At 36.2% G+C, this 18,672-nt stretch overlaps 1 protein-coding gene across 9 annotated transcripts in view; it reads right to left on the bottom strand.

Moving 5' to 3' along the window:
* Positions 1 to 18,672, bottom strand: part of CADPS2 (Ca++-dependent secretion activator 2) — a 563,764-nt gene that overhangs the window by 182,397 nt on the left and 362,695 nt on the right. For all 9 annotated transcript variants that reach the window (XM_011995959.1, XM_011995960.1, XM_011995964.1 and 6 more), the window contains exon 9: positions 15,221 to 15,287. In XM_011995959.1, coding sequence (XP_011851349.1) covers positions 15,221 to 15,287 — 67 coding nt within the window. The remainder of the gene's footprint in view (positions 1 to 15,220; positions 15,288 to 18,672) is intronic.

The raw sequence follows: 18,672 nt of genomic DNA, 5'->3' as shown, positions 1-18,672 counted from the left end.
TGATGATGGTGACGTACTGATGGGGTTTTGGTGTGGGTGTGCTTCCTGTTTGTTAGTTTTCCTTCTAAGTGTCAGGACCCTCAGCTGTAGGTCTGCTGGAGATTGCTTGAGGTCCACTCCGGACCCTGTTTGCCTGGGTATCAGTAGCAGAGGCTGCAGAAGATAGAATATTGCTGAACAGTGAGTGCTGCTGTCTGATTCTTGCTCTGGAAGCTTCGTCTCAGGGGTGCACCCCGCTGTGTGAGGTGTGAGGTGTCGGTCTGCAGCTAGTAGGGGATGTCTCCCAGTTAGGCTACTCAGGGGTCAGGGACCCACTTAAGCAGGTAGTCTATCCGTTCTCAGATCTCAACTTCCATGCTGGGAGATCCACTGCTCTCTTCAAAGCTGTCAGACAGCTGTCAGACTCCACCTCTGGGTGGAGTCTACAGAGACAGGCAGGCCTCCTTGAGCTGCTGTGGGCTCCACCCAGTTCGAGCTTCCTGGAGGCTTTGTTTACCTACTTAAGCCTCAGCAATGGCGGGCGCCCCTCCCCCAGCCTCACTGCCGCCTTGCAGTTAGGTCTCAGACTGCTGTGCTAGTAATGAGGGAGGTTCTGCGGGCGTGGGACCCTCCAGGCCAGGTGTGGGATATAATCTCCTGGTGTGCCGTGTGCTAAGACCCTTGGTAAAGCGCAGTATTAGGGTGGGAGTTACCTGATTTTCCAGGTGTTGTGTGTCTCAGTTTCCCTTGGCTAGGAAAAGGGATTCCCTTCCCCCTTGCCCTTCCCAGGTGAGGGGATGCCTCGCCCTGCTTCAGCTCTTGCTGGTTAGGCTGCACTAGCTGACCAGCACCGATTGTCCAGCACTCCCCAGTGAGATGAACCTGGTACGTCAGTTGAAAATGCAGAAATCACCCGTCTTCTGTGTCGCTCGCACTGGGAGCTGGAGGCTGGAGCTGTTCCTATTCGGCCATCTTGCTCCTGACTGAAAAAGCAACTTTTAAAAATGCCAGCTGCTCCATAGTCATCACCAATTCAGGAGTGCTTTTCATGTTAATTTCCTAACTTAGGTATTTCCCTTATATTTAATAAAACAAACTGGGACTTCAACATTCTTTGAGTACCAGCTAATACTTAAAAATTCTGAGGGTTAATTTTTCTTCATATTCAGAGCTTAAGCCCAAACACAAGATTAATTGCCCAATGGCAGATTTTTTTTCCTAGTCCATCATTTCACTGAGATCTGGTTCTTTTACGTTCTTTATAAGATTTCTGTTCCAAATACCCACTTTAAGAATACTTCATGGTACGTCTTCTTTCTCTGCATGAGCAATAACATCCCAAGTGCCTGCCTAACAACATCAACATCCACTAATTTCAAATTCCAGCACCATTGTAGCCACAATGTCAACTCACAATCATAACCATTCTAGTTGTTTTTGGTCTCTAAAGTTTTTCTTTTTTTCTTGCAGTTGACCTACATATTTAAAAAGATGGGCACTATATTTTATTCAGCATTTCTTGGTATTGGCCGAAAAGGAATTCTTACTATTACCTTTAAGCCTAGCCAAAACTACCAATTTAAATCTTTTGACCAATCCTTTAATTTTAATTTTGCTTTATGAACTTTCCGAAGAGTAAGTCTAACTTTTATATGTATGAGAAAAACTGTGTAAGTCCTTTTCACTACATTTCAGAAAAGAAAAGAAGAAACTATGATGATGGGGTTAGTGTATGCAACTAAACACACTGTGTAAAATGTGTCTTATGCATATTTAAATTATAATTATTCAACACCAGGGGACCTTTACAAAGTAATACTTTATAGTCAACTATTGAAATAATAGGAAATATATTGAGCAGCTAATTCACAGTGTCTCATCTCCTTCTCTTATTTGGAAGAATCTTAAAAACCTGACTATAAAAAGTCTCCTGACACATTACCACATGAACAATCTGGAACCTGCTGGGAGAGAGATGAAGGGCATGGGAAGGTCTGCCTTCCCTGCATGGCTCACAAACATCTCCATCAATGACTAGCTGCAATCTACAGCTACTGCTGCGTAAAGTACTCCAGATGGACCATCCAGCAAGACTCACCCACTTTAATTCAGTTCCTCACCTGAACTGCCAAGCAGAAGAATATCACCTTTAGGTTTAAAATTCCATTCCTACCTATTTCTCAATCTAATAAACCCCTACTCTGTTTCCAAATTTTTTACAAATTTGTTCGCTTTACCATTCTAACCTTGTTTGTCATTTCTTTGTTTTTGACTCAGTTTCTTCATAATACGTATAAAATGGCTTCCACACGGTGTGTGGCACAGAGTCCCTGCTTCTGTATTTTGGCATGAAATTTAATTTATTTCAATTCAGTAAATATTCTACCATATTTGAAAATGTACTATTTTTGAAAGTATAAACCACGTATTTATCTTGTTAAAAAAATAAAAAACAAATACAGTTTAACAGCACACATAACTCAACTTGTACTCTTAAACGTATCCTCTTCCACTTACTATAACAAAAGACATTTGATTTTTAAATGTCATACACTCCACTGAAAACACTCAAGAAGCAGTAAACATTCCCTCATGCAAGTAGGTCTTGAGCACCCCGTTATGTTATGGACACAGATGTCAGAGCCATGGAGAAGCCAGGCTTACCCTTTCAGGATACGTAGATAGCTATGATGTGACCATAGTTACAAGAAAGACATCAAAATACTAAGGAAATTTGGGGAAAAAAACAAAATTAACACAGAATCAAAAACAATAACTTAGGAAACAACTAATTAGGGAGTTATTATTCACATTACAAAGACATTCTTACGTTCACAAAAATATCTGGCTTATGTAAGTAGTGAGATATTTTTATATTTTATGTATTAGTACTTGGAGAAAAAGCTAAAGCAAAAATATTGAAAGGTATTGTGAACTGAAAACAAGTCAGGAAAAAGTGGTGTGTTTGGAATTGTAATAGAACATAATAAAATGTATAATTTAATTCTAAATCTAGGCCAGGCACAGTGGCTTGTACCTGGAATCCCAGCACTTTGGGAGGCCGAGGTAAGATGAACACTTGAGGCCAGGAGTTCAAGACCAGCCTAGGCAACAAAACGAGACCCCCATCTCTAAAAAAAAAAAAACTTTAAAAATTAGCTAGGCATGATGGCGTATGCCTGTAGTCCCAGCTACTTGGGAGGATAAGGTGGGAGGATCACTTAAGTCCAGGGATTCAAGGTGACAGTGAGTCATGATGGCACCACTGAACTTCAGTCTGGGTGACAGAGTGAACTGTGTCTCAAAAACAAAAAAATCATTATTACATGTAACAGAATTATAGATTTTGAGTATGTAGCAAGGATTTGAAGATATTACATTTGGAAATTTAAAACTATGATGTTTAGAGGATTCAAAACTCACTAAATCATAAGTAGTTAAATAAAGAACCAAGCTTCATTGTAAAGAAAATGAAATACTATACTCCGAGTAATTCTCTCACGCTAGCACTGAGAGACAAGATCTGGGCTCTTGAGACTGTGGTCTAAACTTCAGCTTTCATCGATGAGGGAAGTAACTTTCCAAGGTCACCCAGATAAAAAGGGTCACCTTGGCTGGGCGTGGTGATTCACGCCTGTAATCCCAGTGCTTTGGGAGGCCGAGGGAGGCAGATCATAAGATCAGGAGATCGAGACCATCCTGGCTAACACCATAGAAAATGTATCATAGAGACGGTAGTGAAACACCATCTCTACTAAAAATACAAAAAATTAGCTGGGCGTGGTGGTACACACCTGTAGTCCCAGCTACTCGGGAGGTTGAGGCAGGAGAATTGCTTGAACCTGGTGGGTGGAGGTTGTAGTGAGCTGAGATCGCCCCAGCCTGGTTGACAGAGTAAAACTCCGCCTCAAAAAAAAAAAAAAAAAAAAAGGTCACCTTGAGTCTACAACACAACTCTCTGTAGTTCAATGGAGATTCTTTTCAATATAGCATATTATTTTATACATTCTCATTCTGAAACTTAAAAACAACTGTATTCCTGAATAGCAAGACAATTGCCTCTTAATTTTTGGCGAAGTTATTGTTTCAGATAGCACTGAATCCATCATCAAAAATCACTAAAGGTGATAGCAAATAATTCAAGGCATTACACCTTTATTATTTCTCTTTTCTCAGGTATGTGTTCAATAAATCACCATCATTTGTTTTATAGTAATTGTTAATATCCTTAACATAAAATTGTAATCTTTGGAGGTGTTTAATAATTTTTCTCTTAAATTTCATTCTGAAATTAATATTGTCATCCCTTTAGATTATTATTTCATTCTGAGAATCTGACTGTTAACAGGTCCATTTAACTTATTTATAATAAGAACTAATATATTTTGTCTTGCTTTTTTGTTCTCTTTATCTTCTATTATTTGGTAATTAAAGTTTTCTTAGCATTTAATTTTTATATTATAATAGTTTCTTTAAAAGTTTTAAAGACATAACCCATATTTTCTCTATTTATTGAAAAAATAATTTTTTCACTGGCTCTATATAACATGAGGAATAGAACCTGTTTTATTGTTCCATTCATTATTTTGACAAAGTCTAGAGTTTAGGATTCACATTTTGTAATAACTACTTAATTATATTTCTATAACCTATTTCAGGAATCATTTTTCATGTTTAATTGAGCTCCCAAAATATTTTACAAGAGTAAAATAAACTATATATTTTTTTTCATTACTATTCTAATTCTTCTACATCTTAAGTTTCACATTTCTGAAGTCATACTCATTTATCTCTCAAATGTCAAGAATTCTCCTTTAAATATGTTCAGCAATGTGAATTGTATATTTTTTCTATTTTTGGGGGGCTTTTTGGTTACAGAAACTTTTTTTAAGTCCAATTTTATAGATTTTTTTAATTGTAGAGAAGCATGATAGAGTGATCAAGATTTTGAGCCACAACATTTATTTCATAAGAATAATATTCTGCTGGGAAAGCACAATAGAAATAAGACTTCGAGGAGAAAAAAACTAAATTTCTTTCTTTTTTTTTTTTGAGACGGCATCTCACTCTGTCGCCCAGGCTGGAGTGCAGTGGCATGATCTCGACTTACTGCAACTTCCACCTCCTGGGTTCAAGCGGTTCTCCTGCCTCAGTCTCACGAGTAGCTGGGATTACAGGCATGTGCCACCATGCCTGGTTGGCTAATTTTTGTATTTTCGGTAGAGACAGGGTTTCACCAGGCTGGCCAGGCTGGTCTTGAACTCCTGACCTCGTGATCTGCCCACCTCGGCCTCCCCAAATGCTGGGATTACAGGCATGAGCCACTGTGCACGGCCAATAAAATTTTCAATGATTGCAAGTAGATATAAAATCACAAAAGTATTTAGATTCTATTGAACATGTTGCTGAATGATTTAGTGGTTTTATTTTAGAAACTGATACCCACTGCAACTATTCAAACTCATGATGAAAGACTCAGGAGGATCTAGAGTTGTATAAAATTATTTTAAGGGACATATTGGCAAAACGGTTAAAGACTAATATGATTGTTCTTTCCTATGTTGTCTTTTACAGAGATATACTCCTTCCTTGATGTCTTTTGAGATCTGTGGATTAGCCATACTAAACAAAATAGTAAGTTACTGAATTTAGTTTCTTGTATATTTATAACCTCTGTATCTCCCCTTGTGTTCTTATGGGTACTTTTTTCCTCCCTCTCATTCATTCATCCGTGCATTTATTCATCCGTGCACTTATTCATCCACCAAATATTTATCATGCATCTACAGTGAATTCTTTCAGGCTTTGGGTAAACAACAGTACCTCAGAATTGGGGGGAGAAAGCCATCTCACAGAGTGAGAATGGAGAAGATAAGTGAATTACAATTAAGGAGCTACTGAAAATAATTTTGGGTGGTGAATTGTTTTGCAAGAAAACAAAGCAGAGGAAAGAGACATTAAAAGCATTCTATTTTCAATAGTGTGGTCAGAAAGGCCACTCTGAAGACAATCATATTAAGGCATTTCAACTGGAAGTGAAGGGAAGATAAACCAGGTTTAACAGATGAATCTGCCATGTCAAATGCAAATTCCACTTTCATTTTTCCCCTCAATTACTTACTTATCTTTATTCTTTCATACTTACTTTTGACAAGGCTTTAGAAAAATCATTTTAAGTTTTATATATCTCATTTTTCTGTAATATAAGAAAACAATAATAGACCTCACAGGGTTTTGAGAGAATTGGAGAGAACTGACGTGGGAGCGCCTAGCAAAATGCATGCCTGTTACACAGTGGTCTCCCAGTGAATCTAATTCGGTTGTCAGGGAGCCACCGTCCTCCTCTCACTTTATTCTTTTTGACTCTTAGAAGAATTGTTTCATTTTGGGTACCGGATGCAGGTGTTACTATAACACAGTGAGCACCTGACTGACTTGGGGATTGAACTCTCTTCAAACCACATGCTTCCACACTGTGAATGAGCTGAGGGCTGCTGACGCTCCATGTTTCTGACTTCTGTCTCCTGGCCTCGCTTGGCTCTCTTACCTTTCTTCCCACTCTCACGGGATGTTTCTTTTCTTTTTCTTTTTGAGAGACAGGATCTCACTCTGTCACCTAGGCTGGAGTGCAGTGGTGCACTGATAGCTCACTGTAACCTCAAATTCCTGGTCTCAAGTGATCCTCCCACCTCAGCCTCCCAAGTAACTGGGACTACAGGTGCATGCCACCATGCCCAGTTAATTTTAAAAATATAGAGAGACAGTGTCTCACTACATTGTCCAGGTTGGTCTCAAACTCCTGGCCTCAAGCAATCTCAGTTTCTGGAGTAGCTGGGATTATAGGTGTCATCACCATGCCCAGTCTGTTTTCACATTTTTATCAGCAAACAAAGAACATAGTGGCTGTGTTGATGAAGATGCTTCATGGAAGAATATGTAAATTTATAAGAAACTGTGAAAGTGAGAAAAAGTGACAATACATCTAAATGTAGTTTTAGATGCTACATTTGTCTATTTCTAATGGACATTATCTTAAATATACATTATAATGTCTTTTAAAAATTATTGCTTTCTTAAAAACCAAATGTTGATTACTTTCAAAAGCTCTTTACATAATCAACATGTTCATATTGTCATGTGTTAAAGAGTACAGACTTGATGTGTGTAACCCACCAAAAACATTAAAAATTTACTTGCTATTTATGATCTAGCCTTATAAATTAGTTGTCAAAAACCATGTGAGGTGAAATGCTCACATTTTTCTTCACATAACCTGAAGTACAACTTGAAGTTGCCGTTTTATGCTCTAAGTATTGTATCTCTAGCTAGCTTTAAATGAGACAATTATTTTCTAACATGCTGAAGATATAAAGTTGTAAGTACCAATTTAACAAGTCTTTAAGATACAACAACAAAAATCAACAAGTCAGAAACTTCAGGTTTAGAGGAATCACTCCATTTCTAGAGGCATGGTCACTTAAATGGCAAAGTATTGAAACATTTGCCTTTGGCTTTTAACTTCTTTAATATTTTGTTTAATATCTAAAACATCACCCAACAGACCTAGACTCTGTCACAGATAATTGGGCCTAGAGAGATAACAAAGAGTACAGATGGAAGAGTAACAAAATACCAACAACTAACAAAGCTGTCACTGACAATTAGGAAATGTGACCCATGAGACAACTGAAAAAGGTGCAATCTGGCTTTTCGAATACATCGACTCCAGAAGCTACAACCTATTAATGCTATCTTTTGGGCTCGCTGATTCCTGGTTCTATTTCCACAAAATGTTGCCATATTTCATCCTTCTTTTAGTTCCTTTAGTACCCCAAGAGATCTTACTTTTATCCATCGCCTTTGCAAGGTCATGATAAATCACATTTCCAAGGCCAGAAATAGAACAAACCCACAGGGTAAATTCAGGTGTCCCTGAATAGTATTAACACCTGTAGCTGCTGATTTACTAGCCAGTTACCAGTTCACAGGTAAGCTGGAGAAGTTGTACTCAGACCTGTATCAGTTCGTGCTAATAGTTAAAATATGCTGCTGAAAGGCTAGCAGGGGTCACCCTGTTCCCTGTGCTCCCAGTTAGAGGCAGTCTTGCAGCCTCTACTCTGCCTCATCACCACATGCCAGGGAATTAGATAGAAACAGGTGATTTGACCTATTCTGATCTGGTATTTGTTTTCATTTATGAGCTTACCTGTGTATTTCTGAACAAAGCTTATATAATTTACTATATTGAAATTGAAAATCCCTTCAGTGGAAGCACAGCAATGACAAACATTCAATATCTTTTACCCAATCCACTCTTAATAACTCTGTAAAGAATGGATTTGTTGAGAATTGGGAGATATGAACAGACTTTAATCTGGGGACAGCATGAAATCAGGTTTTAGCATCACTGCTTTTGATAGGACACCTAAGTTGCTGTAGTACCACAAGGTATCTGTATCTGGTATACGAAACCTCCCATTTTGTTCTCAATTGCCAACCTGTGCAACACCTGTCTGTGTCCACACATGTAAGTGCTAACTATGGGATTCTAGAGACCACAGCATTTCGGTTTGTATGTTGTATTCCTACTGCAGGGATCATGTTAACAGCTGGCAGCTTAGCAACTGCCACCATCTAATTTCAGTGAAGATTAAGGCTTTAAAAATCCTTAGCTGGAAATGTTCTTGGCAGAGGCCAAAGGTGCTGCTGGAGTTATTTAAAAAACCAAACTAAACCAGAGCTGAATTTAATCATGAAAAATGAATAAATCTTCAAGATCCAGAAAGACTGGACAGGAATATTTATTGTTAACTGTCTTGTCCAAATGGTGTAAAAAGATTTAGCATTTGGTGTACAAATTAGAGAAAAGAAAGTCATTCTTTTCGGAACAATGTTGAGAAAGATTTGCATATATTTATTTACTTAACAAATACTTAGTTTCTACTCAGGTACCAGGCAGTGTTTAATGTTCCACAGATAAAGTAGACTAAAAGAAAGATAAAGTCCTTCTTTTCATGGAACATACATTCTAGAAGGGGTAAAGAGATAATAACAAAAATAACGATAAACATATGAATGTAAAAAAAATTAGTTGGAGATAAATGCCCCTAACAATATCAAACAGAATAATGCGACAGGGAATGAGCTGCGGGGTACTTCAGGTTGCCTGGGTGGAAAAGGCACATTTGAAAAGGCAACATTTGAACTGATATCTAAATGGACATGAAGGAATGAGCCAGACATGAGGAAAATAAAAGCTGTAGGATGTTGAGAATTTCTACAGAGGGGGTTAAGGGTGGCCTAACAATCTAGGTGGAAGAAAAGTAAGGGACTTAATCCAAAGGTGTATTTACACAACAATGACACTCAAAAATAACCCCAGTTTATATATTTATTTGAGGTGCCTTTGGTGGGGCTATCTGGTGACTTGAAGGTGCTACACTCCTACTCTTGGCACTGTAATTAATCTGAGGAAAGAGTTTTAGAAGTCAAGATGTAGCTCAGTGACACGAAATAACTATTCAAAGAGGAAGCTTGAGGCCAGAATATTTAGGACCTCCTCTAAGACATGGTTATGAGCTATTCTAAGTGCAAAGGGAGTCCCTGGAAGGATTTAAGCAGCAAATTGTCATAATGTGAGTTATGCTTCAAATAGATCATCCCACAATGTGAAGAACAGATTGTTAAGAAGGATGGAAGTGGAAGCAGAGAGAACAGCTAGGATGCCATTGTAGGAATCCATGTGAAGATGATGGTGGTTTCAACTACTGTGATAGTGGAGAAGATGGAGATGATGGGATGTAAATGGAATGTTGTTTTTGCTATGGAATAGCAATCTTTTCTGCCATGAGGATAAGGAAAAAAGAGGGATCAAACATGACACCTAGGTTTTTATTTAAGTATGTTCAAATAGAAGTCGATTTCATATTCCTTACAGAGGTTTGGGAAGGAACCTAAATTAAAGGAAGAATATTCATTTACTTAACAAATATTTACAGATTCTCCACTATGCACAGATTCAGACACACTACTTGTGTAGGAGATTTTATACACATACCTGTAGATATAAAGACATATATATGCATATGAATGCATACAAATACACAGAAATACACATGTACACACTCAGAGCAATTTGAAATGGAATCTTGTAGAACAATTTTCAAAAAAAAATTAAGCTCACAAAATGTAAACGTTTGTGGATTTTTAGCCAGCAATTATTTCATTTCTATAAGAATACTCCCACATATATATGATTAATATACAAGAATTACACATATATTGATAGTGGCATTACTTTTTTCTCCTCCACAACAAAAACAACATTCAAAGTAGCATTGTTTGATTTAAAAAACTTAAATGTTCAAACAAGGAGGACTGTTAAAAGTATGTAAATTTATAATATAGAATCCAGTTATTTATTTATTCACTTAAAAGGTTTTTTGTTGTTGTTTGTGGGTTTTTTTTTTTTTTTTTTAGACAGGGTTTTGCTCTGTTACCCAGGCTAGAGTGCAGCGGTGCAATCACGGCCTACTGCAGTCTTGAACTCCTGGCCTCAAGTGATTCTCCTGCTTCAGCCTCCTAACATGCTGGGATTCACGGCACCTGGCATTAAATAGATTCTTATATGTTGATATGGCAACTTCTCATGGATATATTTTAAAGGGGAAACAAAGCAACTCATAGAATAAAAATACATGAAATGATTCCATTAGGAATGAGTGGATGTGTGTTTCACACAGTGATGAATTAAAGGTGCCTAACTCCTTCCAAACAAGTTTGTAAGGCCACACTACTAGCAATGGCTACTTGAATACTTTTGCAAAGGATAGTAGACTAAGGTGGTAGTGCCAGCAGGAGTGTCGAAGAGGCCTTTGATTTTCTACCATAAAAATTGCATGGTTTGATTTTTATCCTACGCTGAGCATGTCCTGGGTTTGTAAATTTTAATCCAATTTAAAGCATAAAGCTAAAAAGTCATTATGCCATGATTTTCTTGATTTGGCAACAATGTGTCTGTTCATTTCACTTTATCTTACTGCCATAAGCAAACATCAGCTAGTGTCCCAGACTAAACCTGGAGCATATAACTGAATTTCACGTTCTTCAGGTGGTAGTTTCATTCTCAAGTGAGTGAGAGGAGTCAGCTGTAGTGGGTCCCCATGTGTGCTGAATATTTCAGAAATCAATAGGATGGGCAGCCACTTCTTTATGTTGAAAGCAGATCTTGATGACATCTCACTAACAGAGTGCCTCTCATACATCTGCAGCAGGTATGGATCACTCTGTGGCATGGCTGACTGTTTACATCCCATGCCAACTCAGCTGATATGTAATTAACATTATGTCTTGATAGCCTGCTGTTGTTTGCAGCAACTTCAAGTCATGATTCTGACACATCAACAACAAGCAGTGAACACTTTGATACAAGGCCAAAACAATACAGACGTCTACTCAGTTTCCAATGATGTCACACAGTCAGTGGCCTTCATGAGCACAGGACTCATTATGTCATCACTCCCTGGCCATTTTTCTAATAGAGTAACACTGTTTTGTACTTCTTGAAATGAATGATCCATAGTGATTCATCATGTATCTGTTTGTCTTCAGATCAACTGTAGTTATGAGCATCAATGTAATCATAGCAGTATGGTAGAGAAAATAGAAGTTTGACAGAACTGGATTTGCTTGACTCTACCACTTACTAAACTGCCCAATCCTAAGTAAGTTCCAAAACCCCTCTTTGTATTATTTTCTTATCTGTACAATGGGTATAATAATAATGCCTACCCTCATAGGCTTATTCTGATAAGATAAAGTATTACAAATGTTTTACATAAATGCTTGCCACAAAGTAATTGCTTAATTAGATTTAATATAGCAATAATTATGTTAATTGGGGAGTGCTTCAGAATTTTTTTTTTTACTACAGAATATAGAATACCTGGGACATACATTTTTGAATAGGCATTAGAATATAAAATGAAGTAATACTTGGTTTTCTCAAATCTCAAATTCAGAGTGTTAAAGGTATCAAATTATTTTATTATAATGAACTACAATATATTAAAGTATCTTAAGTACTTTACACCAATTATATCATCCAAATCTAATACAAAAACACTGAACAAGCACAAGAAAAGTAAGTAACAAACATATACAGGTTTAATTCTGGTAGTATTTCAAGCATATTCTTCAAAATCACTGTTCTTTCAATTTGGCTTGAACCAAAATTTACCTTCATTAAAAAAAGAAGCCTCTTAGAAAGCATTAAAATCTGTTTATTACTATAACTACATTGGCATCAGAATTTAAACAGATACCAAAATGATCTTACTTAGAAGCCAAAAAAACACTCAATATTAACAAATCATTTATTTTCCCACCTTTTGACTCCAATTTAAATGTTTACATGAGAGTCTTTGAAAAGTCTTTTCACCTCAGTGGCTCCTCGAGTGTTCACTTTGAACAATGACTTTGCAGCTGGCCAAACCTTACTCTCAATCAATTTTTATGAGTACAAATTCTTGAGCTGATGGTTGGATTTCCAGCGATATCACTCATAATACACACTCACAAGTGGTGATGAGATTCACATTATCAACAGAGCACCATTCTGCTGATGGCAGCGGCAGACACAGCAGGGGTATACTCTCCTCCCTATGAAAATGATTCCTTCACCTTTCAATAATGCAGCCTGCAGGTATGGACCTACAAACTATGTGTGGATAGAATCAGAGCTGCCTTTAAAAATACTAATAAAAACTACCCAGTTCCTCCCAATGGGTCATTCTCATTGAATCTCCATACATACCCATCTTGATTTTGAAGTGTGTACCTTCAATTTGCCTTCCTGTTACATTTGGAATTGAATGGAAGATTCACTTGTGTTTAAAACTTGTCAGAATACTGACATAGATTCTCAGTACATTTGGGCATGGAATTCTCTGCATGAATGCATGTGGATATATGCACATATATGTGTGGAAAGTAAATATATAATGCTTAAACATGACTTCAAATTTTAAGAAGAAACCTCAGGTAGAATAAATTCAAATTCATTATAATTTGGTGGTACTTTCTTAAATTTAAATTATGAAACATATGGGTTTGCCTACTTTGAATTAACTTCGATAACCCTTTTAAAATGTAAAGCATACTTTTGTTATTGAGAAAACACTTTTAGCTCCCCAAAGACATGGTTAATCTTCCCCCCAAAACACACCAATTAATAGTCTCAAAGTATTACAATTCCTTCCTTCATTTCTAAACTCTCTTATGAGTAATAATCAAAGTATATATATTTGCCTTATAACTTCTGAGTCTTATGATCATATGCTAGAAAATAAGATAAGGGGCAAAGGATTACTTGGAACCTTACCTGGCAAAAAGCATGAGGTGATCATTCGACCTCTTAAGACTAATCTGCAAAAGTCTAACTTTCATATTCAAAAAATCAGTTAAAACAATCAAATAATAATAATAATAATAAAACCAGTGACTAATGCAAATAACATACTAAACATCTGTGGTTATTGGGTTACATTCCAAAGTTCTTTCATACCTATTTCCACCAGTTAAGATCTATGCTTACTAAGTTAGCTGGGTTTGTTCCCAAACTAGTTTATGCTAAAAACATTAGCTACTGAAATTATGTAGTTAAATGAGATTTTACATAAATGCATAAAATAACTGAAAAAGAAGCTGCTGTTTCCATGAAAAGTCAGCTGAATGCTTTAGAAAAACTTGATACAGACAAGTCACTAACACAACCTTGTTGAATTAGATATGAGTGAAATATATCCACAAGATATAAATAAGCGTCCAGAAATATATACTAAAATTGCTTAGGAAATGCATTTAAATTCATGCACCAATGTAAGAAACTAAATGTGGAAACTGTAGAAGATGCCTTAAGGTTTTTGAAAAATAGAACACTCACAACCCCAAACAGGTAACCTTTTTCAAAGCAAATGCTAGGGCTCTATATAAAAAAATTAAATCTGTGTGTGCATGTGTACGTATCTTTTATTAAAGTTGACCGACTATTAGTTCTAATCACATAAGAAGAGATTACCTTTTAGCTAGGAAAAAAAAAAAAAATAGGCTGGTTGTTTGCCATGTAGATAAAACTACTTTTCACTGAGTTTTCACACTTTTCATGGAGTTACCAGGCTATCATGGGACATCAATAAAGTAATTTTATCCAGCAATTGATGGATGGCTGTACGTACTCGCTGGAAGACAGCAAATGATCATTTTCCTTCCTTGGCATTTTACCATGTCATTCTGATCTAGTCCAGTTAAGCTTGTTTAATGTGTGCCATTGGAATCAATGAGATTTTTACAGAATGTTTTGTGTTAAGAATTCCAAGAGTGATACTCTTGTCATATATTGGAAACAAAATAGCTTGGATTTATCATGGACTGGAGTGACTATTACTTAGAAGGGTATTCTTTAATATAAATTTAACTTAATTAGTATGAGCAAAGTTATTCATGATTACAAAAGAAGAGTCAGCCAAACTGCACGTTCTGATAATACATGTTCAGAATCCAATCATAAACAAATATATACCAGGCAAGTTGACTTAAAAACATATTTATGTGAACAGGTGATTTTTTGGCTTATTTGTACTAAATGTGGCATATTTGCATTAAATGGCAGCATATTTGCATTAAAATGCCAGTTAGTACAAATATAATATTTATATCAAAATGAATGATTATATGTATTATGCTTTATATATAAAATATAGAATGATGCAGTGGTTCTCAAGGTATAGTCTTGGAATCCCAGAGATCTCCAAGATCTTTTCAGAGGGTCTACGAGGTCAAAACTGTCTTTATAAGAATATTCAGAAGTTATTTGCCTTTTTCACACTTTTTCTCCCATTAGTATAAATTTGAGTTTTCCAGAGGCTACATTTTATCTGATATTGCAAAAAACTGAATGCAGCAGCTGATGCAAGAATACAGTTACCTTCTATTAAGCCAGAGGGTAAAGAGTACAAAAGCATAAAACAATGCCACTTAATTCGCTAAATTGTTTGGCTTGGAAAACAGTTATTTTACATAAAAACTTTAGTGTTAGCATGTAATGAATGTACTGCTTTGATTTAAAGCGGCTTAAACATATTTTAATTTCTAAAACAGTAAATTTTGATAGATATAACCCACATAAACACATTTTGAGAGCTGCTATCTTAGAGTGATTATTTAACAGGAAAAAAGGACTAACCTGAACTAGAACAAAGTAACGTTTTTTCCATCTTTTCCAAACCTTCTGTCCAAGGGCATACAGATATCTGGAAAGAAAAACAAAAGCCAAAGAATACTTAAGATGAATAATGTTGCGCTTCCATGTAATCATATTTCTTCCATAGGTATTTATTTTTGAGACCAGCCTGCTAAAGGCAAAGTTTAGCTCATTAGGAAAGTGAGACAACATGCAGCTTCTGTGTTACAAAATGAGTTAGCTTATTCTCGGTTCTCGAAAGGGAATTGATTTATGTGACTTATCAATTTGTCAGTCCTTACCACAAATTGAGCAAAGTAGGAGTTAGAAAGGATAATCAAAGAACCAGTAGGAATTTTATTCTTACATGCAATTCTTAGGAGAGACAAAGGCTATTAATTGAGGACATAGTTATCAATGCTTCAGTTCTCAGGTGACTGGAGCTGAGTAGTGCGGCCTGAGGAGCAGCCAGCTGCAGAGCCAAGAATCCAGGGTGAAGGGTCACTGTCCAGCTGGGTGACCCCAAAATGTGCCTGCACCAATCTCAGTCTCCGTGTCCTCACCTATCCAATGAAAGGATGGATTTGCTGATTTCTAAGGTCTCTGCTAGCTCCATCCTTATGGGATTTACCTGACTTATGAAAGCATCTCACTGCAAATTTTTTAATTACAAAATTCAGATAGTAATGAATATGCCATTGTGTAGTTTTACATAGTTTCAACCACGGCTTTTCTTTAACTTTGCATTGACCTTGTAAGCTGGATTGAAATGATTAGCCAATCATTTGAGAATATTATTCTTACTGAATATACAGGTGATATACTGAAATATTAGGAAGGAAAAAGAAGAAATTAAAAATTAGTGTGACCCTGTTGTGGAGAGCTATTCCAAAATTATGCCACAAAATTATAAACACATTCCCTACAAAAGTGGAAAATATTGCTAGTTTAAAATATGACAGGTAGAGGCCTAATTTTAAAATTAAAGATTTTTCAATATTTTATCATAATTCTTTATTCTGAAATGAAGGATTCACAGTGCAGAGGCTGTTCAAATAAATTTATATATAATTCTGAGTGATTTTTTAAAAAGTATTATGATTATTTATTTAGGGGCTTAAGATTTTTAGACTTCCACAACTTTTAAAGCTAAAATATTAGGCTGAATCTTTAGTTTCTGTCTTATTAAAATAATCCTATTTTGCAAAACACAACAAACATACTGTTTTCCCCTCTCCCCTCTTTAGAAACAGTGACAAAGGAAGTTGGCTAAGGTGTGGGGAATGAATGCACACTCATTCACTACTAGTGGGAGTGTAACATCTTGGGAGATGATCTTTCTATAGGATAACATGTCAATACATAGAAACAATCATACTCTTTCATTCCCGAATGTATTAAGGTAATAAAGAGGTGCATATAAAGGTGTATGCTGTAGGGATACATAGAACAGTGTTGTTTATATTATTGGAAACTGATAACAAATGTCCAGCAGCAGTAAAATTATTCAATGCATGCTGGCATATCCACAGAGAAATACCATGTTGCCAATGAAATTATGTTTTTGATAAAATTAATAACATAGAAAGTATCACGTTGTGTAATATTATATGAAAAGAGTAGTATTCAAAACTACACACATAGTTAATGATTTGGAACTTGTCAAAGAATATGTAAAAATAATTCAAAAATATTACTAATAGTATCTCTGAGTGGTAGAGTTATGGCAGATTTAAGTATTCTTCTTAATTCCCTGAAAATTCCCAGAAATTTTCAGAATCCAGGGGGAAAAAAAACATGGAGTTACTAAAAGTCAAAATAAAAACAAAGTTCTTGCACTGTAAAACATCACCCAAATGGTCCAAACCAATTACATATTTTCTTTCAGCACATCAGCTAACCGAAGTGTTTGGTGAACTTCTATTCAGCATTTATGATATGCCCTTAATTCATTCCATCATCTGTGCTTGTGGATGGAATGTGAATTCATTTCATGACTGGCTGAGACATTACTGCTCTTATTCTTACCTGTTCATTGTTTCTTCTCAAGGACCCCTTAAAACCCTTTGCTCCACCTTTGCTCTAGCTTCTAATTTCTTCTCTGTGGTTCTAGTGACAGGTATTTAGTTGCTCTCTTTCTGTCTTTCCTCTGCAGTTTCCTGTTTTGAAATGTACATACCCAAGCTCTTATTTCAGGGTTAACAGCAATGACCTCTAGAGCTAGATACTGTGGACATGACAGGTGCCCTCCATGAAAGTGAACAGGCAAGATATGCACCAAATAGCTGGCTCAGAGCCACAGAGAGCATCTGGAATGACCTTTGCCTGGAACCACAGCCTGCTTCTCAGCTCTTTAAAAGTGTCTCACTTTGTAGACTGCTGGGCAACTGGGTCATATACAAGTGAAAGTAAATAGTGATACACAAACCATCAACACCACAAGCTACTCAGTGTCAGTCTTGCTGACAGTGAAGGTCCTGCATAAAGAATAATAATCAGCTGCAACATAATCAAAATGATGGATTAACAAATTTGCTTAAAATGTTGGGTTACTTTGAAGACAGAAAGCAGGGGGACAGAGGGACTAATGATATGGAAAAACTCTTATAATGTTATGTTTTAAAAAGGCAGTCACACGAGTTCATGTTATATGCATAGAGAAATATGTAGAAAAATGCAACAAAATGTTAATCTTATAGTTAATATCTCGTGAGTGAAATTTAAGATGAATTTCATATTATTCTTTATGCCTTTCTATATTTCCACTATGTCTACATTGGCCATGTCTTCCTTTCACTGTTTGAGTAAAGTTTATTGGTATAGTTTACACAAAGTAAAATTCACCTGTTTCAGGAATCTAATTTGGTAAGTGTTGACACAGTCATGTAACCACCACCACAATCAACTTATAGAACATTTCCACCTCCCCAAAAGTCTCCTTATGCCCTTTGTGATCACTTCCTTACATCCCTAGCTCTGGCAACCCCTCATTTGATTTCTGATCTTATAATTTTTCTTTTTCCAGAACAACATATAATTGGAATTATTCAATATGTAGCCTTTCTGTCTGACTTCTTTCATTGAGTAGAATGCTTTGGTGATTCATCCATGTTGTTGTATGTAGTTAATATCAGAAGCCCACTCCTTTCATTGCTAAGCAATATATTCCATTGCAGGGATTCGCAAGAATGCGTTTATTCACTAGTTGGTGGACATTTGTTTTCACTTCTTTGGATATCATAAATAAAGCTATTAGAAACACTTGTGTACAAGTCTTTTTGTGTAAGCATGTCTTCATTTCTCCTGAGTAAATATCTAGGAGTGGGATTGTGGGGTCATATTGAAAGTACATGTTTAACTTTACAAGAAACTGCCAAATTGTTTTCCAAACTAGCTATACCATTTTGAGTTACCATCAGCAAATGTATAAAGGTACATCTTACTTTTGTAATCAG

The sequence above is a fragment of the Mandrillus leucophaeus genome, unplaced genomic scaffold, assembly GCF_000951045.1.
Source record: "Mandrillus leucophaeus isolate KB7577 unplaced genomic scaffold, Mleu.le_1.0 Scaffold5, whole genome shotgun sequence".
In the NCBI taxonomy this organism is placed as follows: domain Eukaryota; kingdom Metazoa; phylum Chordata; class Mammalia; order Primates; family Cercopithecidae; genus Mandrillus; species Mandrillus leucophaeus.
This window is presented reverse-complemented; position numbering and strand designations above follow the sequence as displayed.